The sequence below is a fragment of the Schistocerca cancellata genome, chromosome 3, assembly GCF_023864275.1.
Source record: "Schistocerca cancellata isolate TAMUIC-IGC-003103 chromosome 3, iqSchCanc2.1, whole genome shotgun sequence".
Taxonomy (NCBI): Eukaryota; Metazoa; Arthropoda; class Insecta; order Orthoptera; family Acrididae; genus Schistocerca; species Schistocerca cancellata.
The window spans coordinates 623254622-623282498 of NC_064628.1; the positions used below are offsets into that span (position 1 = coordinate 623254622).

Genomic DNA, 27877 nt, shown 5'->3' on the forward strand with positions numbered 1-27877 from the left:
GTTTCTTAATTTCGTTTATTTCAAGGTAGAACGTCTTTCTCCCTTTATGGATGTCATGTAACAGTTCATGTTGCACCTTAATATAACGATCGATGGAGCAGGCTGTAGTGACTGAAAAACCCAATGAATGTACAAAAAGAAAATTTGCAATCCGCCTCAAACTGTTGCTGGATTGTATGGGAGTAGATTCATCAATAATTACCCATTAACCAACCAGTCAGTCAATATCATCGAACATTCAGTGTGGAGTGTACTGATGGGGAATTACTTATAGCTCAATGGTAAAAACTATTTTGAACCAAGAGTTCGGTTCTAGCAATGAATTACACTGATGAGGCAAAGGATAATAAGCACCGCCCACCGAGAGACTGAATGCCGCCTTGTGGCGTTTCGGGCAGATTACCAGGTAGGGAAAGTACATATGTGGAGCAGAGACGGTTGGGGATCGTTCTAGTGAAATACAGGCAGCAAATGGGGATGTCACAAAAAAAAAATTGTGGTAAGTTCTATGGGACAAAACTGCTGACGTCACCAGTCCCTAGGCTTACACACTACTTAATCTAACTTAAACTAACTTATACACCCATGGCCAAGGGAGGACTTGAACCTCCGACGGGGGGAGCTGAGAGAGCCGTGGCAAGGCGCCCCAGACCGCACGGCTAACTCACATAATCTATTTTGACAGGACGGTCGTTATGGCCCGGCACCTCAGTACATCATTCCGGAAACAGCGAAGTGAGTCTGCTGTTAGCGTGGTACTATCCTGATCATCTACAGAATGTGGTTGAAGGACGGCGAAACCACTAGCAGACGAGAAGATGTACGTACATGTCTCATCACAGATAGTGGATGCCGGATGCTTGCGCGCTCTGTAAAGCAGTTTAGGTGGTGATGTGTGGTATATCTGATGACTGTGCACAGTGATGCTGGAGGTAGAAGAGTTTCTGAGCACACCATTCAGCGCGCATTGTTGAATATAGGTCATTTAAATGTTCGTTTGTTGATCCAACGACGTCGTAATTAGAACAACAGTGGGCACGAGATCATCGAATCATGCTTCTTGTTTCACCAGGTCGACAGTCATGTCTCGATACGCCGTCATCCAGGCCTAAGACTGCTCGAACCATGCACCGCGCCAAAGACGCAGCCCTTGGGGGGGGGGGGGGGGAGGGCAGTATTATGCTATAGGTGACATTAGCCTGGCCTTCCATGGATTCTGCGCTAGTGATGGAAGACACCATGACAACTGTGGACTATGTGAGAATAACTGTCCTTGTCACAAGGCCAGAATCGTTCCCCGGTTGAGCAGCATGATAGTGAACTCACATCGATGTCCGAACCACGAAATTCGATTCGCCAGCTCCGCGCCTTTAAATATCCGACCCTCAGTTTATGGGAACTGCTTGACCTGTGAGTAGACATCTAACGTCACATACCTCTGAAAATTTACCAAGCACTTGTCGAATCCACGCCACATATAATCCCTTCTGTACTGCGTTCCATAGGTGGACCAAAACGCTGTTTAGCAGGTGGCCATTATGTATTGGTCTGCCTCCGTATCTGAGTGGGTAGCACAGATGACTGCCATTCAGAGGACAGGGATTCAATTCGCGGTACTGCCAGGAATTTTTTTCTTGTTGGGAGGACTGGTATACGATGCACCCAGCCTCGTGATGCCAATTGAGGAGCTACTTGACCGAGTAGTAGAGGCTGCAGGTCACGAAAACTTACAGCGCCCAAAACAGCCGTGCGCTGACCCTATTCCACTCCATACTGCATCCAATGACGCCACTGGCGGCGGACGACACAGGGCTCGACCGGTAGCGATTCATCCGCCAGGGCGTGTGGGCTGAGTTAGTTTACATAATGTTTAGACGTTGTAATGGACTCGCTACGACTGGCAGTCGTCACGTTGAACAGTTGCAATGATCCTAAGTTGTAACTAAATCTGTAAATTTTTTTCGTCATTAAAAAAATTTAATATTAATTTGCTACTATTGCTTCCCCATTTCAAAAAAACTCAATTTAGAATCTTCGAATACTTAGATAATTCTGAGGCTAAATATTTGGGATGCCTTGTGTAATCTTCACAAATCTTCAGACTGGTGACCGACATCCATTAGTTTATTTTTTTTTACAACGTCAGAGATACCGAAATGAATTATCCTAATACATGTTTGAAAAAAATGCTGTTCGAGACATATTATATTGAAGATTTTGTCTATAATATATATTTTTTTAATTTGTAAAGATCTGGGATTACACTTTAATAAACTCGTATTAAGACAAAATCTTTAAACCCAGATAGAGAGAATTTCGGACACCGTCACCAAAAGAGGAAGCATGTAATTCGGACATGTCCTTAAAATGAACCATTATAAGTTGGCACATCAGATTACACGCTGAACCCAAAAGGTACAAATGGATTTAGAAGATAGGAGAGTAGAGGAAACAGATTTATAACAGGGTGACTTTCAAATAAAAAAAAGATCGGTTTGTCATAGGTTTGCAGGGCGGAATGAAACCCAAGGTAGAATTACCACGAACGGAAAGATCGAAGAGGACTACAGTTCAAAGAATATTGGACAAGGATAAATGCCAGAAGAAACGAAGCTGACTCGAATTGACATAGTCCTCAGCTGGTCAAAACAAAAAGAAGAACAATGTTACAAATAAAAAAATAGGCAACATTACACCACAGTTTTTTTCATTACCTAAGATGCCAAACAGCGTTAATAAAAAGATCATAATTTTGAATCCCATGGTCCCAGTTGTATCTGTTCTGTATTGTACACTTACAGTCAGAAGTGTTTCTGCTTTATCCATAAATAACTGGGAACTTTTTGCAGATAATTGAGGCTGTTCATAGAAGTCTCGTAAAGAGCCGCTGCGACGTAATTACATTCTTACGGTTTATGAGTGAAGAAAATACAAAAATAAAAAAATATTCTCATATCATTCTAATTTACAAATCACATGTCCCGTTTTTTTTTCTTTCTTTTTGCTTAGTTCTCCTTTACGGTACGTCCCTGGTCGCACTCAAGAGCGAGGTGGCGAGGTGGTAGTCTGCAGGGGGAGGGAGAACAATACCACGCTGCGTGGCCTTTGGGAATCATGCCTGATTCCTGATTTTACTGGATTTCTGTGAGCTTCAGTACGCAGCAGAGTAACACACTCTTCTTTTTCTGCAACAAGGGAAGAAGGATGTCCTCTATATAGTGGGCTGTAATGCCTTCGGTATCACATACAACTTAGCTGCAAATTACCTAGGATGTTGAAACCTAAGACAATGAAGACACAATCGTGGAAGACATCGGTGCAGGCAATTTATTACTACTTGTACATCTATTTAGAAAAGAAAGCACTTCGGTAAAACTCCAAGAACCCTCACTGCAACTAAAAGTGTGGTAAGCAGGTGAATGCGGATATGAGTACCTTTTGGATGTTTGCGCTCCATGAGAAAGAACTGCGCAATGGGGAGAGCCCAGACACCAGCCATGGCGCAGACACTGGATTTGAGGACGATCCTAAAAACCCCAGTGGACAGCCTACTCTCTTCGGTGGACTGTATCTAATTTCTATAAATACGCTGCTTTATCACGCCTATAAACGCTTCATTCCACAAAAATTTACTATATTATAGAAACGGTTAATAATTTGCAAAAACTTGTGCCACGATCAGTTCTCAAATGGTTCACATGGCTATAAGCACTATGGGACTTAACATCTGAGGTCATCAGACCCTAGACTTAGAACTACTTAAACCTAACGACATCATATAAATCCTGCCCGAGGCAGGATTCGTACCTGTGACCGTAGCAGCAGCGCGTTTCCAGACAGAAGCGCCTAGAACCGCTCGGCCACAGCCACCGGCGATCAGTTCCGCTCTTCTTGATAATTATGTGACGTTTTGTGCTTGCGACCCGAAAGACTGCGGGGTTATGTGCAGTTGGCCTACCATTGAACCTGTAGGGGGCCGTTCGTCTACCTGTGATCGCGGAACGAATCTGCCAAATGAGTTGCGGACAGACTTGGTTCGTAGTTGACCTTAAGACTATCGAAAGGATTCTTTAGCAACGTCGAAGCCTGTGGCGGCAACGAAGGGATTATCCGAACGGGACGGAATCAGTAGATGTATTGTATATATACAGACAAACAAATGATTATAATTTCAGAAAAACTGGATGATTTATTCAAGAGAAAGAGCTTCACAGATTGAGCAAGTCAATAACGCGTTTTTCTACCTGTAGTCCTTATGCGAGCAGTTGTTCGGCTTAGCATTGATTGATAGAATTGTTGGATGTCCTTCCGAGGGATATGGTGCCAAATTATGTCCAACAGGCGCGTTAGATCGTCAAAATCCCGAGATGGACGGAGGGCCCCGCCCATAGCGCTCCAAATGTTCTCAATTGGGGAGAGATCCGGCGACGTTGCTGTGCCAAGATAGGGTTTGGGAGGCAACAAGACAAGCAGTAGAAACTCTCACCGTGTGCGGGCGGGCATTATCTTGCTGAAATGTAAGCCCAGGATGGCTTGCCATGAAGGGCAACAAAACGCGGCGTACAATATCTTCGATGTACCGCTGTCATGTAAAGGTGCCACCGGTGACAAGCAAAGGAGTCCTGCTATGAAAATAAATGGCGCCCCTGACCATCATTCCTGGTTGCCGGGCAGTATGGCTGGCGACAATTAGTTTGGTATCCCACCACTATCTGGAGCATCTCGAGACACCTCTTTAGCCTGGAATCTCACTGACTGTAGTAGAATTGTCTTCAGTGATGAGTCTCGCTTCGAATTCAGCCTCAATGACTAGCGAAGCCGTGTCCGGAGACTTCCAGATAGCGATGGGATACCAACCTGACCGTCGTCCTCCATACGACCGAACGACCAGGAGTGTCTTTTTTTTTTTTAGAGAAAATCTTAATTTTTTTTTTTCAGGAAGAACATTACTATGCCAGTGTTCTTCGCCTTGGTGAATCCTTTTCCGACAAACATACAGAAATGTGCATGACGGGCAAAAGAGAAACAGAGAGCAACTCAGGAAGTCAGAACCACTTTTAAAGACTCTTTCAAGAATATTTTCATTGTGTTAAGGCATTTATGTACGAAATTTTGCTAGTTAGCGTATCACTGCTCTTACAGCGGCGGTGATGTGGGACTTCCATTAGTCGCGGGTTTTGGGAGAATCGTCTTGACGACTTTTTTTTCTTTTTTTTTTCATCGACTTTGGCCGCCCAATAATCAGACACATGGGGAGACTATATTTTCGTCTCGTAATTTGTAATTTCCTAACAATGAGTGCTACAAACCACTACTGCGAAAGAGGGAAGCATGACGAAACAGCTCGATGAAAGGGTTCTGAACGTCCACAAAAGGCGATGACAAAAAGCCATGAGGTAATCGTCGTATGAGGTCCTTTCTAAACGCGAGTGCCTAGAGAGCGACTGTGACTGTGCGCTTTACCATCACACAGCCGGCCAACGTGACCTTTCTGACTCCCTCCGCTGCCCTTCCTGCTCCAGACAATGGCGTATCTCGCTGCAATCAAGTTCTGTGTGACGGCTACCCCCTCATTACAAAAGCAATTTTTCCTTCAGTTTGGGACTCTGCATACGGCGGAGCCCATTACATAAACAAAACATACACTCACAAGAGAAAAGAAGGGATGGATATTCTTTCCTCCTACAGAGCTTTGACTTTAACATCAAAATACCTATCTTCAGAAAGACACATTTTCTTACTAATATTGTAACTCAATATCTATGTCAGCAACGAAGCTCGTTAATTTTAAATACTGATAACGAGGAAATGGCTGGAAGAAAAGTTGTAAACCATTCATAAGTATAGTCGAAATAAGAGGTTTCAGAGTGACTTATTTTATGTAGACATATATAATTTCCTGCGCCGCCTGATCATGTATGAAAATACGTGAGACAAAGCAATTACACAGCACCTAAGATCTCTGCACTTCATTCTTGAAGCCGATGCTGTCTACCCTTCTTAGGGGAAAATGAGGAAAGGATTGAATAAGAGGAACGCGTAACACATGGTTATACGGTCTTCTTGTTCTGCAGTTATCTGGGTGGGAATGAGTTTGACTACAGAGCACAGATGCCACTGTAGTCACCAGAGAGCTGTATCACTATAGGTGGCTTGTCCCTCTTCTGCCTTTTAGATCTTCTCCGACACTGATTTAATTTACCATTATATTTATTTCTAGATCAGACATTTCTTAGTCTGATGTCGCCAGAGTTTTTTTAGCAGGCAGCCTATTCCATTAATTCAGGACGTCGACGGTTCAGAGGCGCATTCGGCTATCGTGTTTTATGTTTTCGATGATTTCCCTAAATCACTTCAGACAAATGGTGGGATGGCTCTCTGAAAGGGCACGGACGATATCCTTCCCTAATCCGAGCTTGTCCTCCGTGTCTAATGACTTCGCTGTAGATGGGACGTTAAACAATCATCTTCTCCTCCTTCAGTATTCCATTATCTTTCAAGAACATTGTATAATGCCATTATTTTATTGTGATCTATATGGTAAGCGACTGGAGACTGATTCTACAAACGAAATCTGTCAGTGTTTGGCTCAACACCACTTTGTCAAGAGAGGACGCTTAATTTGCTACAATGTTGGAGAGGATATATGATTCTGCTTATTCTAGACAGAAATGTATTATAGTACGCCAGAACTACATAGTGACACACAGAGGTTTTTTATTTTGAGACAACCATCATTTCTTACTACACTAATGGATGTTGTTTATCTTTTAGATAAAGATAACTGTTATACCCTTATATCTACAAAATAAACAGATTGAACCAGCAACTATGGCAAAAGAAGGCCCACAAATATGAATGATATATATAGTAATGGACTACGTACAGTAGTTAGGCTGTATAGCTCCTCCAAGAAAGACACGCTTTAACTTTACAACGACTTTCGGAATGTACACTGGTGTACAAAATTAAAGCAACAAAGGTTACACTTATTTTGGTACAAAACAGTATAAACAGGTGATGATAAAATAGAAATAATATAACGAATACAGAACGTAAACAACTGCAACATGCATAACGGTAGACAAAGATTTTCTACGTTTTTTTTTTCAATTTAACGGATTTGCAAGCACATTCCGACAAATGGTTAATGTGCTCAGTATGGGATGTGACCACCTATGGCAGCAAGATAGGCCTGTCAACGATGGGTTACGCTTTGAAAGATGTCATCAGTCTCATGTCGAGGCAATAACGCCCTTTCTTCCTGGAGAGTTAAATTTTGTGATAAGTTCCTATGGGACCAAACTGCTGAGGTCATCGGTCCCTAGGCTTACACACTATTTAAACTAACTTACGCTAAGGACAACACATACATCCATGCCCGAGAGAGGACTCGAACCTCTGACGGCTGGAGCCGCTCTAACCGTGACAAGACGCCCGAGACCGCGAGGCTACCCCGCGCGGCCCTGAAGAGTTACTCGCAGTCTTGGAGAGTGGTTGGTGGATGCAGACGTAATGCAAGCTGTCTCCCCAGTGCATCCCAGACATGCTGTCAGCCCCGATAGCTGAATGGACAGTGTGACGGACTGCCGTCCTCAGGGGCCGGGTTCGATTCCCGGCTGGGTCGGCGATTTTCTCCGCTCAGGGACTGGGTGTTGTGTTGTCTTCATCATCATTTCATCCCCATCCGGTGCGCAGGTCGCCCAATGTGGCGTCGAATGTACTAAGACCAGCACCAAGGCGGCCGGACCTGCCCCGTAAGGGGCCTCCCGGCCAATGACGCCAAACGCTCATTTCCATTTCCATCCCAAACATGCTCTTTGAGTTGCAGAAAAAGATTCAAATGGCTCTGAGCACTATGGGACTTTAACTTCTCAGGTCATCAGTCCCCTATAACTTAGAATTACTTAAACCTAACTAACCTAAGGACATCACACACATCATGCCCGAGGCAGGATTCGAACCTGCGACCGTAGCGGTCGCGCGGTTCCCCGACTGTACCGCCTAGAACCGCTCGGCCACTCCGGCCGGCCTTTGAGATTCAAATCGGGAGAACGAACAGACCACGCCATGAATGCATTATCTTTCGTTTCCAAGAAAACTTCATCCACCCGCGCTCTATGAGGTAGAGCATTGTCATCCATGAATACAAAGCATTGGCTCACAGCACCTAGGCGCTTCAGTCCGGCACCGCGCGACTGCTACGGTCGCAGGTTCGAATCCTGCCTCGGGCATGATGTGTGTGATGTCCTTAGCTTGGTTAGGTTTAAGTAGTTATATGTTCTAGGAGACTGATGACCTCAGATGTTTAGTCCCATAGTGCTCAGAGCCATTTGAACCATAGCACCTCGCAACAACTGCAAATGAGGTTCCAAGTTCTCGTCGCGATAGATGACAGCAGTTAAACCTTGTCGATTCACCCATAAAATTTCATGAAGAGCGGTTCTTGTGGTAAACATAATCTCTGCCAACATCATTAAGGATCCTTCTCGACATCAGTCTCTTTCCACAATGTATCGTGTCCCACTTTCCCTCCAGATGCGAACCCATCGAGAATAACTCTCTAGACTAAATCGGTGCGCATCTGTGAAAACAAAATTGGCCCACTGTTCGACCATAGAGGTAGCATATTGCTGACCCCACTCTAGACGTTCCCTTCTGTGAAGACATGTCAGAGGTAGACATACAGCAGGTCTCCGACAATAAAGGCCACTCTGCCGAAAAATTATGCACACCGTTTGCCGATACAACACGTCCAGTGGATGCCACGGGCTGACCTTCCAGTTGGGGTGTAGCACAAACGCGGTACTGTCGTACCCTTACAGCCAAATAAAGGTCCTCTTCTGAAGTCACACGTTGTCGGTCCTGCCCTGGTCTTCGGGATACAGTTTCTCTCTCTATACACTGTCGGCACGTCGGAGAAATAACAGAGCGATTCACACTGAGCCATCGGGCCGCATCAGTTTGCGACTGTTCTGGCTCTGAGCACTATGGAACTTAATTTCTGAGGTCATCAGTCCCCTACAACTTAGAACTACTTAAACCTAACTAACCTAAGGACTTCACATACACCCATGCCCGAGGCAGGATTCGAACCTGCGACCGTAGCGATCGCGCGGTTCCATACTGAAGCGCCTAGAACCGCGCGACCGTAGCGGTCGCGCGGTTCCAGACTGTAGCGCCTAGAACCGCTCGGCCACCCCGGCCGGCCGACTGTTCTGCTTTCTTTGATTCTTTCTCTGGCCTTTCACCGAAGAGAGTCTGGTAGGCATCTTCTCTGTGCCATACTGCACCGTCTGTGACTGTGCACACAGCGATTGTGGATGTGGGACTACAGGGCTAACACTACTTCGTTTTATAGGCGTCCTGGCTTCATCACTAGCATGGTTGTCCGTCGACTGTGATGCGATATTCCGTGCAGAGAACGATCGTACGGACATCTGTTGACAGTCTGTATGATTATATCGTGAATTAGACACAAGACATGGGCAATAGCGGTTTGTTGCTTTAATTTTGGGCACCACTGTACGCAATATACAGATGATTATGAAGTTGTTTTTTTTCCTCAGTGCAGACATGAGAAGAATAAAGATAAAATCCAGCCTAAAAAAAAAACAAAAACAGATGTTGTGACCGAGCGGTTCTAGGCGCTTTAGTCTGGAACCGCGCGACCGCTACGGTCGTATGGTTCGAATCCTGCCTCGGGCATGGATGTGTGTGATGTCCTTAGGTTGGTTAGTTTAAGTAGTTCTAAGTTCTAGGGGACTGATGACCTCAGATGTTAAGTGTCAAAGTGCTCAGACCCATTTCAACCATTTTTAAAAAAAAAAAAAAAAATGCTGAGTGGCACGCCAGATTAGGGTGAATAATAGGTCACTGAAACGAAAGTAAATCACTATTTGCAGAAGAGAAAAAGGAGAAAACACTCCACATAATGCAGTGTTCGCTTGTTAATATTTATAAATGGTTAAAATGGCTCTAAGCACTACGGGACTTAACATCTGAGGTCATCAGTCCCCTAGACTTAGAACTACGTAAACCTAACCAACCTAAGGACCTCACATACATCCATGCCCGAGGCAGGATTCGAACCTGCGATCGTAGCAGCCACGTGGTTCCAGACTGAAGGGCCTAGAACCGCTCGGCCGCAGCGGCCGGCTTAATATTTACAGATTAATGAGTCACTTGACAGCAAATTCCCACAACGAGAGCGGCTGTGGTTATAAAGACGGCTTTGGCGTCTTCTGCCAGCAGTTTGAACATACGAGGACAGTAATGTGTGTCGCCGCCGACTGACCTCTTGAAGAGGAAAATACCACGCCCCTGGCTGCCGGTGACCGGTTTGACGATCCAGATATCTTCTGGGTTCTTGCGGTGGTGCTCTGTGAACATCTTGTAGTCACCCTGCGAACAAATAAAATACGGGAGCACACTGCGACCGTGCGAATTCGCTGGTCGGGAAGCTGTCTGAAGCTGAGCTCGTCCGCTTCGTGTACTCCAAGAGAGAACACATGCCGATATTTCAGAGGCTTGTATAAGTTAAGTTTTATTTGTTGGATAAATGAATTAAAAGCATTTTTTCATTTATGTAATTCTTTTGTAATTTATTATAGTAACGTTTTAATAATAACTGGTAACAGTAAAAACATTCTACAATGGTACTGGTTTTAGGTGTCAAGTAAAATCGAACCAATATTTAGATTCGCTGCCCCCTTAAGAAGTGAAACCCTCAGATTGAAAACCACTGGTCTGGGTGATGACTTTTACGTTGCAACAGTTCCCCGTCTGGGACTATGTGGTCGTGCTTAAGAAAAAGAGTCTGCTCTGATAATTTTGTTTAAAGGGAATTTTACTATTATCCTGGACGTATGCAATACTGTGATATTCCATCCGTCTCATAGCAAACGCATCAGAGGTTTAATTGCACAATGTATATTTTTGGAGACTTAATAGAAATCTGATTTTGTTCACATTAAATTGGCGAATATTGAATTCGGTCTTTCGAAACTGTTTCAACGCAGGAGATCGCACGACCGCTGAAATGACAGGTATTGCCACCTGCTTAGCTGGGTGGTAACGTGCTCGCCTTCCATGCAAGCGGGCCCGGATTTGATTCCCGGCCGGGTTGGAGATTTTCTCCGCTCGGAGACTGGTTGTTGCGTTGTCCTCATCATCATTTCATCCTCACCACCGGCGCGCAAGTCGCCCAATGTGGCGTCAACTGAAATAAGACTTCCTCGGATGGGGCCTCCCGGCCAACGATGCCATACGGTAATTTAATTTCAGAAACGTGATAGAAAAGCAACTGCAATCGTTTAATAATCGAAAGGCATCTGGACCAGATGAGATAGCTGCGTGATTCTACGGAGACTGTACGAAAAAACTTGCCCATCTTGTAGCAGTAGTGTATCGTAGGTTGTTGCAGGAACGAAGGGTACCTAGCGACTGGAAGAATGCGTACGTCACTCGAGTTTTCAAGAGTCCCGTAGGACCGATGCACATAGTTATGGACCTATATCGTTGACTTGGACCCGCTGTAGAACTATGGAACATGTTTTATGTCCATTCAGTATGAGTTTTTGGTGAAGGAAATCTTTTCTAGAAAACCCAATATGGAATCCGGAAGTAGGGATCTAGAGAGTTGGTGCCGTGTTCCTTGACTTTTGGAACTATTAGGATACAGATCCGCACTGTCGTTCAGTAAACAAACGACAAGCTTAACGAGTATCGGACAAGATTTCTGACTGAATTCAGGACGTTCTAAGACATAGAACTCAGTGCGTTATTCTTAGCGAGCAAAATCGACAGATCTAAAAGTAATTTGTTGAAGACGGCAAAGGAATATGATAGCTTCATTAAAGATCACGCTATACGAGGGCGTGTCGAAAAGTAATGCCTCCGAATTTTTATGTGAAAACTCTTAAAACTTTACAAATAAAACAAACGTAATCAATAACCTACATCTTGTCTACGCATTTGCAGCCCTCTGTCTCTAGGGGGTCCGAATTGTAGCCTGAAACATGTCGATGTGTAACGTAACTATGACGGTGCGCGAGAAATAGTGTGCTGTAACCGAATTTTGAATTCAGAGACTTCGTCAGCACATGGAGCACGCTCTTCTTCCGCATGAAAATGAAAGACCACACACGAGCGCTGCGACATCTGCAACAATCCGACGCCTAGGGTTCTCTGTCAGCGATCATCCTCCATACAGTCCCGACTTGGCTCCCTCCAGATTTGCATCTGTTCCCAAAACTTAAATAACACCTTCGAGGACTTCACTTTGATTTTGATGAAGCGGTGCCGGCAGAGGTAAGGTTGTGGCTCCGTCAACAAACTCCTATGTTCTACAGTGACGGTATCAACAAACTGCTCTCTCGTTGGGAAAATTGTGATCGTCACCAGAATCACTATGCTGCGAAACAAATATATAGACATAAAGAATAAAGATGCAGAATGTTAATAACGTTTGCTTTATTTAAAAAGCCTCAAAGGTTTTCACATAGAAAATTTAGAGGCTTGGCCTTTTCAACACGTCCTCGTATATAATTGATCTGCTGCATAACGTCGGAACCCACGCGAGATTGTTTGCTGATGATGCTGTGGTATATGGGAAGGTGTCGTTGGGGGTTTTTGGGGTTGTTTTTGGGGTAGGAGACCAGACAGCGAGATCACACGTCTCATAGGATTAGGGAAGGACGGGCAAGGAAGTCGGCCGTGCCCTTTCAAAGGAACCATCCCGGCATTTGCCTGGAGAGATTTAGGGAAATCACGGAATACCTAAATTACGATGGCCGGAAGCGGGATTGAACCGTCGTCCTCCCGAATGCGAGTCCAGTGTGCTAACCACTGCGCCACTTCGCTCGGTGAAGGTGTCGTCGTTGAGTGTTTTGTGTGAGGATACAGGATGACTTAGACAAAATATGTAGTTGGTGTGATGAATGGCAGATAGCTCTCAATGTATAAAAATGTAAGTTAATGCAGTTGAGTGGGAAAAATAAAAACTCGTAATGTTCGAATACAGTCTTAGCAGTGTGCTGCTTGACAGAGTCACATCGATTAAACATCCAGGTGTCATGTTGCAAAGGATGGCCGTCTCCAGCTTATTGCGAGAATTTTGGAAAAGTGTGGTTCATATGTAAAGGAGACTACGTACAGGACACTAGTTCGACCCATTCCTGAGTAATGCTCGAGAGTTTGGTATCCGTAGCAGGTCGTATTGAAGACTTCGAAGCAGTTCAGAGATGGGCTGCAAAGTCTGTTATTGGTAGGGTCGAACAATACGCTAGTAGTACAGAGATGCTTCGGGAACTCAAATGGGAATCCCTGGAGAGGAAAGCGACATTCTTCAGGGAACACTATCGAGAAAATTTAGAATGTCAGCATCTGAATCTGACTGAAGAACGATTATGCTGCCGCCAATGTATATTTCACTTAAGGATACGCAGATAAGAGAAATTAGGGATAGCTGTTTTTCCATAGCTCCGTACGGTTCCTTGCGGAGTATGTATGCAAATGTAGATGTACACGTAGATGTCAATTTACGATGCAGTTTACCATAGCAAGCCAACAACGCCTAAGGAATGTAGGGAAATGCTGGAAAATCTGCAAGGGGCAGTGGTTGGTCCAGGAACTCGCAGTTGACCCTGAACATAAATAAAGGTAACAGAGTGCGCGCAAACAGGCGGAAAAATTCACTACTCTACGATTACACTATAAAAATACCTAAGAGTAACCATCCAATTGTAAGAAAAATACAGACGGTAGACTAAGACTGATAGAAGAATCTTAAGCAAATGTAATTCAGCCAAAAAAGATGTGGCCAACAAAACATTTGGACGACCTGTTGTTGAGTATTGCTCATCAGCTTAGGATCCTCACCAGATTGCATTAATAAAAGAGACACCTCACGGGGTTGGCGTGAAAGCATTATAGAGACGGTGCAAGAGAGGCATTGTACACCACGGAGGAGTTTACTACTGAAATTACGAGAGTACGTTCCTGGAACAATTCAGCAACATGTTAATTCCTTAGACATACAACTCGCGAAATGAGCACAGCAGGAATATCCGAGAGGTTAGAGCTGATACGGAGTATTATCACAATCATTCTTCCCACTCGCCGTTCACGAATAGAGAAGGAAAGGGAGCGATCTGATAGTGGTACCAGAAGTACGCTCCTCCACACGCCGTAATGTGGCATGTGGCCGGCCGCAGTGGCCGAGCGGTTCTAGGTGCTTCAATCTGGAATCGCGCGACCGCTAAGGTCGCAGGTTCGAATCCTGCCTCGGGCATGGTTGTGTGTGACGTCCTTGTTAGGTTTAAGTACTTCTAAGTTCTAGAGGACTGATGACTTCAGATGTTAAGTCCCATAGTGCTCAGAGCCATTTGAACCATTTGTGGCTTGTAGATATGCAACGCCGACGTAGAAGACCTTAGTCTGCGAGTGCAAATCAGAACCGTGTAAATCGGAACAGTGCGAAAGCTGCAACAGCAACATCAGCTCCTGAACTGGCTCGTTAAGCAGTAGCATCCATCACAGACGCAAGCGGCCTCACAGCCGCTGTATTTTGGCTCCATGCTCCAACATTCACACTATCTGACGACGCTCAAGAAGGCTGGAGGCTACACGTCTGCGGTCTACGGCAGCATTTCGAACTATACCACGTAACTCACCAGCATAGACAGAAAGTTCATTCATGGATAGATTATGCAATTTACCTCCTGTTAGAACAACCAGCTACTCTTCTAGAGCCATATCAGTTTCGTCGAAAAAAAAGTGTGTTTTTTGAGCCACATTATCGAAGTCAGACCAACAATATTAGATCTAGGCTGAGACTTCATCAAAGCGAAAAAGTCATAAGCAGCTGTATTACACGCACGGAGCAGACCTTTAAACGCTAAGTCGCAAATCTGTTTTTACTTGTAGACAATGTCAGATTTCGTAGTCAGATTCTTAAAGTCATAATGTCTTAAAAACGTATGCGTCAGTCAAAGGAATCTCGCACAAAGAATTAAAATTTTGGGATCTCTTATTAGAAGATGTACTTCAAATCACACAAACTTTCGTACCAGCACGGACTAAGTACCGTGAGATTCAGCAGGAAGTGGAAGCTCCCGAATTTCACTCATCAAGCCAGTACCACTTGCCCACATTTTAGTATGAACACTCAGATTAAGCACAAATATGATTTCCGTGCTTGAAACCGTACTCGCAGTAATTTAGACTGAGTAAATAAAGAAATTAGTTCATATGCTGACATGTAGCACCACATCCTACAGAGTGATTCTTCGATCTCCAGAGAATATCAAACGACGTACAGGCAATACTGAAAGGAATCGATAAGTATTGTAACACGTTTCACGGAAAGCAAGATTTTACGGAGCTTATGTGCCGTAACTGAGAAACGAGGACTCTAACATATGTAAAACTAACAAGTTTTTCCCCAAATGGTCTCGTTATAAAGATTTCATGAAACTCCTATGTCTAAAATAAGCATATTGGTTGCAAAATGGTTCAGTAGCGATTCAAGTGAAAGAGGGTCGAAACTTCGTAAACACGGTATTTCCTTCGGACTTGGCCAGCAGAGCTACTTGGCGAGTTCCGTCTGGAGACTGGGGCATACTTTCCCTTGTACGTATTTGCTACTTAGTGCCCACGGGGAACCAAAAACCGCTTCCTGCATGTTGCAACCGAATGTATTTCAGCAATCAAACCCGTTTCGCCTTTATTAACAAGGCAGCATCAGTGGACGTCAGTTAAAATTATACCTGACTTCTTGACGACTGTACTGCTTTCACTCATGAGGTAAAGGCATTAAAGTCGTTTCCGTTGTTTTGGGTGTTATGAATATGTCCAAGTCGAAATTCTGTGTTTCAATAATTTCTCTGAGTGCATTGTGGTCGACACTTCAACAGTGAACAGATCTTCATGCGGTGTATCTTGCTGATACCTATAGTGAATCTATAGTGTCAACATCAGTACGTGCACAAAATTTAGTGAAACAAGGATATTTCGCCTTGGAAATGTTAACTCCCCAAAAAACGGAAAAAGTGCGACTTTCAGTCTGTTACCACACGAGTGAAAGCTGTACAGTAGTCTAGATTCTTTAAATTCGGAATACATCTCAGTGATTAAGTTCATTCCGTAGCAGCATAAAAAAGGCCTCCTAATTGATACAAATTATGTAGCACCTGCTAGAAACTTGTTAAACAGGAAGTCTCCTGTGCGAGTGCCCGTTCCGACCTAAGGCGGTTTCTGAAGTCGTTCCTACGACAATGCGCCATCCCATACTGCTCTGTCACTACACCAATTTTTAACCTCAAAATAAATGTCAGTACTACCACAGCCACCTTATTCACCAGATATAGCTCCGTACGACTTTTGTCTATTTCCAAGAGTAAAAACGGAGGTCAAGGGACACCATCTTAAAACAACACAAGATGTCCAAAAAGCTATGACGATGGTCTTGGAGGATATTACAGAAGATGAGTTCGAGAAACGTTACCATAAATGGCAGAAGCGCTGAAAAAAGTGTGTGCAATCAGAAGGGAACTACTTTGAAGAAGACAACACTAAACTTGACTAAAACGGTAAGCAATATTTTTTTTCACATCAGTCTCATTACTTTATTGTCGTACCTTAACTGTCGACAAAACTGTTGGTAATACAAAAATCTGGACTTTCCGTACATTACGTTTTACCGAGAAGTTACTCTGCACAGCGCAATGTCGTGATAGACAACGGCCAACTCGACGTATTTTACGACCTCCTAGCGTCTTCCTATCAGTTAATCGAGTTCTAATTATTTGAGACTCACGTGAACTCGGCATGAAAAAACATGTCGTGTAACACTTCACAGACATTTGGACACGTAGCTAGTGTTTTAGCAAAAGAGCGACAGAACGCAGAAGCAAGCTTTGAATCCGGAAGGACTTGAATAAACTCCTTGCCGACGCAGTACTAATCAGGATTTCACGAGCCTCAGAAGTTTTTCATGACACTTCTCTTTCGCGACAAAGAAATTTACGTGAGTTGTGTTCTGCCACTGATTCCGACGACTGTTAGTGAACCCCATTCGTATGCAGGTGGAAACACGAACCTGGAAGTAAATGACGTTTGTTTCAACGTTTTTGCTGAGCGCTCAGAAACGGTTACACAGGACGTGCATGCTCGCTCATGTAATCTGCGACCGCATCGCTCTGCACTGCTAGTTATCTACGTCTACCTCTATACTCCGCAAGCCACCTTGTGGTGTGTGGTGGAGCGTACTTTGTGTACCACTGTCACTGCAGTTAACGACTGTATCTGGTGCTACAGACACACATATTTAGTTTGCGAACATGCGTGAAATGGCAGCTTAAGCTTCTGTAGTGAAATCAAGGTAAGATCCCGAAGAATACTATGTGGGTATGAGTGGATTCAAAGGCGGTTAACATGTTGAAAAGAGGATTTTACATGTTTCCCTTTTCCTACTAGACGAAATATCTTTGATTACATATTTGACGAACCAAACAAATTTGATTCTAACTTGTTTGCATCCCTACTTCACAAATTTATCACTAACAAAATTTTCATTTCTATTTCATCAGGGAAGAAGCAGAAATTGACTAAGTGAAACTTCTGGAGAAATTTACGATGGTCATTGTAAAAGTAAAGAACGTTAGTTTGTCCGGACATTTGTAATCAATAGTAACTGCCGTTCAAGTTCCAACATATACCGCCACGCACCACATGCTTTCCTATGCCTTCTGCTTACTGATTTGTCACTAAGTTGTTGAAACAGTTACTAACGTTCCCTTTCAGTTTGTTATAATTTCCGTATTGCTTTTCACCCAAAAATGATTCAGTTCGGAAAATGAAAGATAATGATTACTCGGGACCTAGATCGGGCTGTAAGGCGAATGTTCAAAAACTTCCCCCTTAAACTGCCAAAGCAAATCCTTTGTCAACGCAGCAGAATATGGCTGACTGTTGCTGTGAACAAGCACAGTGCGGCTGGACAACAGGACACGCCACTGGTTTGCGCAGTGCCGCATGGCGTATACGGTATAAGTCTGACAATGGAGTGCTGGTTTACTGTCTCTCCTCTAGGCATAAAGTCGATGAGTAGCACTTCCTTTAGAATCTAAAACACTGTGCCCGTAACCTTATTGCTGCTCAAATGTAGTCTGCTCCTTTCGGTTTTGTTGGGAATGGTGAACGAAACCATTCTGGTCACTGTTGCTTTGTATCTGAACTCCAATGCAAAACAGTGTGAGAAAAGTCGGTGCAGCTCCCTTTCGTTGTTTTTTGTGCTCATCTGACAAAATGCGAGGAACCCAGCAAGCGCACTCTTCTCTCTAGCCCAAATCATCTCTAACAATTTCACAGAGAACTGATCGTGAAATTTCTGAAAATCCCAAAATAGTGAGAAGTTTACGCTGTTGAATTTTTCCATAATCAATTATATGAGCTCATCAGCCATAACGGAAGATCGCCCTGGTCTTTCTTCTTCATGAAATTTCGTTCGAACGTCACTAAACGTAATGTACCATCATCGAACTCAACCTTCATTCATCACACCTCCATAAAGTTCAGATATTGACCTTAAGTTACAATAGAGCAGACTTTTTCTGCATCTAGAACCCAAATTACACTATAAACCTCAAAATTGGGGAGATTTTCAATTTTATCACGATACTAAAATTTTGTTTATCATACTGGCGCTGGTGATTAAGTATCTATGCAATACGGCAGTGGCATGCAATGGGAATCACGTGGCTCGTCAGATCAAAACTGTCTTTACTTTTGTAATGACCATCGTATATCGCCAGCTATATATTTACACTTACTTACGGCAGCCTTTTTAACCACAGACGAAGCACTACCGTCATCACGTTATAATCATCTGCTCGGTTCAGCCTGTAATGTAGAAACCGATCTTGCATGTATTAGTTAATCCTTCACAGCAAGTGTGCAAAATCCCACGAAAATTCGCAAATATGACCAGTGAATCGTCTGAAAACGCTCACACAAACCATGCAGTCAGAAAAATGTATTTAAAAGTATCATAATACTTAAACCAGACCCAACATTTAAATTTATGTTTTATGCAAATAGAAGATTGACTATCATTCTAACATGAATCCTTGCCAGAGTTATAGAAACCGACTCAAAAAGTAGTGAGGCAGTATCTGCGCATCAGATATTCCGATTGCGGTGGCCGTGTCTAAATACCTAGTCCAGCTGTTGAATCGGCAGTTTAGAATCTCGCCATTGAAGTCTATATGACGCCTCTATCAGAATACATTTATCACCTCAGTTCTCTAGACCTGGACGTTGCTTTTGGAACTCTGATAGCGACTATTGCTGTTTAAGAGGGTCCAGGTGTTGTTCATCGATTCAGATTTATGCCCACGTTACCTGCAGTTATAGCTTTCACTGTCACCGTTGATTTCGGCTGTAGGCTTAGGGTCGATATTTCATCCAATTCGGAACAGTGACTTGCCTAGTTTGTGTCAGGCTACGGCACAAAATTCGTCAACTCCATGTGAACATAAGCCGAACGACATGATGTGGAGTAAATATTACTCAGAAATTCCGAACTACGAAGAGATACTTGTAAATATATGAAGCTAATGAAAAAGCTTCCAATTAACATTAGGAAGGCGGCCGATCGAAGTCCATGCCAGTGGTCTATGGATATTCCAGAGCCAGAATGCGGTCCCCAAAGTGCTCATTTGGCAAAAGTAATGTCTGGAAAATCCTCAGAATCACACTCTTGAGCTGCAAAATCAAATGTCACTTGAATCACATTCTAGAATTAAGTGAAGTGCTTGTTAGGAATATTGAAGCATAGACTGATACACTGTAGCAGACAGCTGGTTATGAAAAACGGAATGCATTTTTATTACGAAAATTCCTATTTCCCAATTTAGTGTAGAAGTCACTGAAGATAATCCGTACGTAGTCTGTAACCTTTTTGGATATATTTTATACCGTCGGCAGAAATATACTTCCAAAGATGTCTTTACCCGCAAATGAATCATTTGCTGTTGTTGCGTTCTTATGAGCTCTCCAGGAATCACAAAGTAGTATACACTTCTAGTTATTTGCGACATTGCCATTAACAATATTCACGAAAAAGGATTTTAAAAGTTCTTTTGACATTTTCCTACTTGTGCTAGCTTCCAAATGTATGTTTGATGGAAGAGCGTCTTCATGACCTTTTTAGCTTTAGGGCCGAAAGTTTTTTCCTGAAGACAGTTTTTTTAAAGTGTAGACTCATTGAAATTCTAAAGTTGTAAACTATGAATTCTATTGCGTGTAGACTGGAACATGGCATCTGTTGTTTTTTCCCTTTCTTAGACAGCGTCCCACCAGAAGTTGGTTCATAATTAAATCCACTTTGATCAGTGTTCCTAATGCAATGTGAGTGTGTCTGTAAATTTGCAGTTTTCTGCGTTACTCGTCAGACAAAATGGGCCCCAGAACAGCGAACATCTTAGTCTTCCTGTACATCTCCGGCTGCCATTAAAGCACTGAACTGTCTATTGCACATTCTGTAATATTTTTTGAGACGTGCTATGAAATTGCAGAACATTTAAATGGTGCGCCCAATTTCTCCTGCTGTTTGGATCGCTCAAAATTTGAGATACCAGTACTGTACACATTTTCCTTCATTCCTTGCTATGTCAGATGGGGTAGAACGCGTTGTTTCATCTCCAGTTCGTTGATTGCCTTGGTCCTCGAAATGGATGTTTATTACGTCTTTTTTCCTCCGCATAATCAAATATTACTTTGATGTTCGACGTGCTTATTATGGATGGATGTCTCTTCAGTAATGAGTTGTAGGTCGCACCTTTATGTAGAGGTGTATGATAATCATCATAAATACGTTAAGGTGTTCTTTCGGAAATTTTATTAAAATACTAACAGTATTACATTTCTTTTCTGGTGAAGGTTCATAGTCACCAGTACTGTTAACTTCTCTTTGAAGTGTACTGTTTCCCCCACTGCCACTAGCACTACAGTCTTGAACACAATTAATCGTGTTATCGTCTATAAATTCGATTTCTTTATCCATTGTCCTTTCCAATGTAACGTCAGTTGAGCAGTCAAATGAACATTCATGTTTCTGAATAATCAGATTCATCAAAAACATCGCGAAAGTGTCGTTATCTTGTCCTTCATCGTCTTCTGTTGGGTAACTCCTTCTTATATGGGATGCCACAATACTTAAAATGTTCTGAACATTAACTGTTTCGTTCACTTTTGCTGTAAATGTATGACAATACTGACACACGTGTACTAAAAACGTCAACTACTTTCTGATGTAACTGACTGACTGTCGCGTTAACCTCCCTCACCTCTCCTCCAAGACGGCAAGCGCTGTTATGAACAGACATTGAGCAACGTATTCGCGCGTCATCGGAGGCACGGTTAGAAATGTGAAACGTGTCTACGAACAAATGTTTAAATACAAATTCGTGTTAAAGCTGAGAGACCTCCCTTGTAAGCAGATTTTGCAGTTAGCTTGACGGAGTAACGAGGATAAAAGCTAAGCAATGCATTCAATGAGGAATGTATGCAATAATCAACAGTAATTTTGTATCGGCGTGCACAGTTACACACAGACAAAATAATCTGCGCTATGCGTTTGGTAACACAGATATCTGCGGAGAGTCTTTGGCCCCTGAAATGTCCTCCACCCGCGCAACGTAGAAGGCTGAAGGATTGCAGCACTTACTGGCAGCTCGAAAGTGAGCGGCATGATGTCGCACAGAGAAGCCTTCTCTTCTCCGCCTTCTCGTACGTATCGGCGCCTGCAACAATAACAGTCCAATTACGCATTATAGCTCTTCTCCGTTTTCAGTAAGCAGCGTCTTACAGCTCTCAAATATTGAAGAAAAGACATTTAACACCAAAACACCGTTTGACTAGTTTCGGGCTTTGTTCATCCTCACAAGCCACCTGTTACTGAGAAAAACAATTGTTATGAGTGGATATGTAGCATGTGGATAATAAAGGTATCAGTGATGAAATGGTTCGTATGGTAATACTTAGGTATCTGTTTTCAGGAAGACAGCGTGACATACAGTGGAACCCAGTAAGAACAAATTCTCCATTGTGTATAAAATATTGTCGTCAAGTGTATTACATCAGGTTGGATGATAAAGGGTACCATAATAAAGAAAAAATATATTATTCACATGCATTAACATACTACTGTAAGTTGAAACTACATCTGTGATATCTTGCAACGCAGATATGACACTCACTTAACTGAGATGACAAAGAGAACTGTCTACAGCAAACATAGCCCAAATACGAATTCGCAAGTAGTTACCACACGAAACATGTTATCACTGATCCGTTATTATAAACCTGCTGCACATCCACTCATTAAAAATTTTGTTCTCTGTAATAGGTGACTCGTAAAATGTACAAAGTGACTCGTAAAAGGTACAAAGCTCAAAACTAATCAGCCAGTAAATAAAGAGCAGCTTTAGTGTTAAAATGATTTTTCTTCATCCGTTGTTGGAGCAGATATACATGTTACGGTAAATAATATGTAATAAACTACTCTAAAAAGTTTGATATCACTTGTAAACAACAATTTTTACAGCGTACCGCAGCGATGTAGAGCATGTCGAGACTAACAATTTGATACAGGGTACTTGAGATCCGTCACATGGGGAAACTGCACAAACAGGCCCAGAAAAACCACATGCGCTACAGCGCATGAGCGGTGGCCGAGGTTTTCAATATTCCTTCGCTCTCTGGGCGCAAACTATTGGTCCTAGCGAAAAATTAAAGTTTATGCAGTTTAATTTTATACTGGGACATTTTCGCTAGAGTTGCGATTTTCGAGTTATTCAAGAAAAACGGAGAAACCTGGCAATCAAATGCCCTCCACCCCCTTACTCAACACCCAAAAAGTTTTAGTGTGCTGTTACTGGCACTACCTTCGACCACTGTACAAAAATTTGTGACTGTACGAATTATTTCCCATATTCAATCTTTTCTTTATCTTCATTGACTGAGCTATTATAATGCCACCGGCTTAGCTGTGCACAAATTTAACCTAATAACCTTTTAAAACTTGACCAGCTTAAAGTTACAATTAAATGATTTGTTTGTGTGGCCTCCTTAATAGGAATGTACTCTGCTTGTGGGCATTAAATTGAGATCGGATTTTAAATGTAATTAGTTTATGCATAACTTTTAAAAAACTTCCTTGTTTCAATACCCTCAAGGGAATGTTCAGATTAATAATGTTAACAAAATAGAAAACTAAGCCCGTGGCGTAAAAGCCGAGTCAATGAAAGCCAAAAAGGTTAAGTTTGGGAAATAATTGTATAAACTGTATGAATAATTTATACAGTGGTATGAGGGACTGCCATGGACAACATATTAAAAATCTTGTAGGCGGTGAGTGTGGGGACGCAATTAAAAGTCACATTTGTATGGTTTCCTTGAATAACTCGAAAATCGCAGCTACTATGGAAAAAGCATCCCAGTACAAATTTAAGCTGCCTTGAATTTCCTACAAAAAAGGAGCCCACTAATTTTTCTCTGGTGCAAATACCTTGCTCCTAGAGAGCGAGAAACTGTTGGAAATCCCGCACGTCGCGTATGTGCTGCAGCTTAGGTGGTTTTTGTAGGCCAATTTGAGGTGGTTCCACGACTTGATGACTCAAAAATGTCCTATATCAAATTGTTAGCCTCCACTTCGTCTTCAGCCCTGCGGTACGTTGTAAACAAATATCGTTTACACCCTGTACATGTGAACGTTTAGGCTTAGATTAAAGGCGAGCCGGGAATGAAAGAGTGGCCCTTAAGACGCACACAAAAAATAAAGCCAGTTTGTTCGAAAATACAGATCTTTGCACACCTGTGAAATCAAAGTTCAGGTTCCGGATGAACGGTACGACGCCGACAGAAGTGCATGATACACGACTTCGCGGCTGAAAACTGGAACCCGAGGGCTTGAGCCCATGACTGCGCCTTTTGAATGGCTCGCTTTAGGCGCCGCTCAGCAACACCAGTACTGGAGCAGCAAAACGAAATGCAGAAGTCGTTCGCATACATAGAAGGGAAGACCGACGGCCCTATGGCTGCTGCTAGGCCGTTAATGGCCACTAAAAATAGAGATACACTCAATACGTAGCCCTGCAGAATGCCATTCTCCTGAATTCGGGGTGAACTATGGGAGGCACAAACTTGGACACGGAAAGTACGGAGCGACAGGACGTACTGGATAGAAATCGGGAGCGGGCCCTGGAGACCACACTCATAAAATGTGGCAAGGATATGATGTCGCCAGGTCGTGTCGTACGCTTTACGTAAGACAAAGAAGACGGCAACGAGGTGTTGACGACTTGTAAAGCCTGTTTGGATGGCAAATTCGAGGGACACAAGATTATCAGTGGTAGAACGACCCTGACGGAAGCCGCCCTGACATGGAGTCAGTAGGCCACGAGACTCCAGGACCCGACCCAACTGCCAACACACCATACGTGCCAACACCTTACAGAGAGTGTTGGTGAGGCTGATGGGCCGACAGCTATCCACATCAAGCGGATTTTTACCGGGTTTTAGATGGTGCTCTCCTGCCATTGTGATGGAAAGACGCCATCGCACCAGATCCGGTTGTAGATGACGAGGAACTATCGCTTGTAGCCAGACGAGATATGTTTAATCATCTGACTGTGGATCCGATCCGGCCCAGGAGCTGTGTCGGGGCAATGTGCAAGGGCGCTGAGGAGCTCCCACTCTGTAAAGTTGGCGTAATAGGGTTCGTTGCGGCGTGTAGTGAACGAGAGGACTTTCCTTTCCATCATCCGTTTGAGGATGTGAAAGCCTGGGGGGTAGTTGTCCGATGCAGAGGCTCGAGCATAGTGCTCAGCAAAGTGCTCGCCAATCGCGTTTGCGTCGGTACATAACACGCCACTGATGTTAATGCCAGGGACAGCTGTTGGGGTCTGGTACCCAAAGAGACGTCCGATCTTCATCCAGAGTTGGGAAGGTGACGTATGGCACCCAATGGTCGACACGTACCTCTCCCAACACTCCCCGTCGTTTTATAAGCTGGCGAACGCGGGCACCGAGCCATTTAAAGGCTGTTAGGTGCTCTAGGGAAGGGTGCCACTTATGTCGCTGTAGAGCTTGCTGATGGTCTTTAACTGACTCAGCGACTTCCAGCGACCACCAAGGGATTGTCTTCCCCTGGGGGCACCCTAGAAAACGAGGTATCGCGTTTTCCGCCGCAGAAACTATCAATGTAGTGATCTGCTCAATCACAACATCGATAGCACCACGTGTGGGAGATTCAACGGTGACAGCAGAGGTGAAGGCTACCCAGTCCTCCTTGTTTAAAGTCCATCTGGGTAGGCGCCTATAGGGAGTGACAGGAAGATGGGGAAGTAGTCACTACCATACCGGTCGTCATGTGCTCTCCAGTGGATAGATGGGAGAAGTTCTGCGCTGCACATTGACAAATCAATGGCTGAGTAACTACCATGAGCCACACTGAAGTGTGTGGCGATCCCACTGTTTAAGAGGCAGGGGTCGAGTTGGGACAGTAAATTTTCGACATCTCTGCCACAGCCTGTAAGCATGGTGCTACACCACTGGTTGTTATGGGCGTTAACATCTCCCAAAAGTAGGAGAGGTTTAGGGAGTTGAACAATCAGTGCAGCCAATACGTTCATGGGTACCGCACCGTCTGGAGGGAGATATACGTTGCAGATGGTTATTTCCTGCGTCGTCCGTATCCTGACAGCCACAGATTCAATAGGAGTCCGAAGGAAAAACCGACGCAATTCCACAGGAGGATGACATTATCGTCAGATTGGGAAGGCATGAAATACTCAGTGAGGCAGTCTAAGCCTCAGGGTCACCTGCTATCACCGACTTATTTCCTGGACAGGCTGTATCCATTGTGTCTGAGGATCTGGGGAAATCTAGATCCTCAGTGGACGCCAGATTCTTCACCTCATCCTCAGATGCAGAGATTGTAGGTGCCACCGCAATTCCCTTGGTCTTGGGGGTCTTCTTGCTGGATTTATCTCGCTTATCCTTGGGTTTCTCTGGCTGGGAGGGCTTAACTGATTCAGTCTCCCGGACTGAGGACGATCGTGAAGTCCTACGACCAGCTGCTTTTGGGCACTTCAGCCTCTGGTGGGTGTCATCTCTCCCACTAGCAGAAACCTGGGAAATGAGTGACCCAAGGGAACCCTTCCTAGTAAGAGGAGCCGAAGAAGACTTACGCTTCTCTGGCTGAGAAGTGGGGGGGGGGGCTGTCCCTGATGGTTGGGGGGGGGGGGGGGACAGTGCTCCCAAGGTAGGTGGCGCAGGAGCAACAGAGAGGTAAGTGACCCTTCCATCAATGGGGCAGGTATAGTCTTCCAGCTCTGAGATACGACTGGAACTCAGAGAACTGATGGGGCTACAAATGTTCTCGTAGATGCAGGGTCAGAGGAGGTCATAGCCACAGGATGTAGTTGCTCAAATTTTATCTTAGCCTCAGTGTAGGTCAATTGGACCAGGGTCTTGTATTCCATGATTTTCCTTTCTCAGTGTAAAATCCTGCAGTCTGGTGAGTAAGGGGAATGGTGCTCCCTGCAGTTGCCACAGATGGAAGGGGGGGGGGGGGCACATGGAGTATTGGGATTGGATGGACGTCCACAATCTTGACATGTGATGCTGGAAGTACAGCTGGAAGACCTATGGCCAAACTTCCAGCACATTAAACACCACATTGGGGGAGGGATATATGGCTTGACATCACAGTGGTAGACCATCACCTTGACTTCCCCAGGTAATGTGTCACACTCAAAGGCCAAGATGAAGGCACTGGTGGCAACCTGATTATCCCTCAGACCCTGATGGACGCGCTGGACGAAATGAACTCCTCGTCGCTCTAAGTTGGCATGCAGCTCGTCGTCGGACTGCAAAAGAAGGTCCTTGTGGAGTATTATAACCTTGACCATATTTAAGTTACGTAATATGAGGCGCGATGGTAACGGAAACATCACCCAGTTTGTCACAAGCGATTAATGGGCAGAGGATGCCGCTTTTGTCAAGACTGACCCTGACCGCATTTTGGACAAGCTCTCCACCTCCTCAGACTTGTGTTCTAAATGCTCTACAAAAAACTGAGCCTTCATCGAAACAAAGGAGTCCCCATGTGCTCTCGTACATACGAGGTACTGGAGCGAATAAGGTTCACTGCCATCTTTACCCTGGCATTCCTCCCATGGTGCGGCCAGGGAGGGGAACGATTTAGGATCATACTTCCTTGCACTGTACTGAGACTTGGAACGCTGAAAGAGTGCTGGCATTTGATCCCCAGCAAGTGACTACATGGTACGCTTCATCGCCCGTCATCTGCCATGATGCCACCCACCTTGATCAGGGACCCTCCCCACGGGCGCCACCCAGCCGCAGCAAAGGCCACCTGGCAGGATGACCATTGCCGGAAGTCCTGACGCCCCAGAGTGACGGGCATCTACTCCTTGGCATACGTGGGGAGTTAACAGCGCAGGCATCAGCAGAGTGAACCCTGTGTAGTCGCCGGCCGCGGTGGTCTAGCGGTTCTGGCGCTGCAGTCCGGAACCACGGGACTGCTATGGTCGCAGGTTCGAATCCTGCCTCGGGCATGGGTGTGTGTGATGTCCTTAGGTTAGTTAGGTTTAAGTAGTTCTAGGTTCTAGGGGACTTATGACCTAAGATGTTGAGTCCCATAGTGCTCAGAGCCATTTGAACCATTTGAACCTGTGTAGTCAGGGGTCTACAACCAAAACGGCCCCACCAAAACGGACTGGCTACCGGGCTGGACATGAGGTGCAAAGGATTACATCGTCATCGTCGGCAAAGAAAACGCCACTGT

At 44.2% G+C, this 27877-nt stretch overlaps 1 protein-coding gene across 1 annotated transcript in view; it reads right to left on the reverse strand.

The window, feature by feature from the left end:
* LOC126176467 (probable tubulin polyglutamylase TTLL9) overlaps positions 1-27877 on the reverse strand; it is a 151042-nt gene that overhangs the window by 99729 nt on the left and 23436 nt on the right. Inside the window, exons 2-3 of the mRNA XM_049923624.1 lie at positions 21731-21806; positions 10298-10404 (exon numbers count right to left, since the gene is read on the reverse strand). Coding sequence (XP_049779581.1) covers positions 10298-10404; positions 21731-21806 — 183 coding nt within the window. The remainder of the gene's footprint in view (positions 1-10297; positions 10405-21730; positions 21807-27877) is intronic.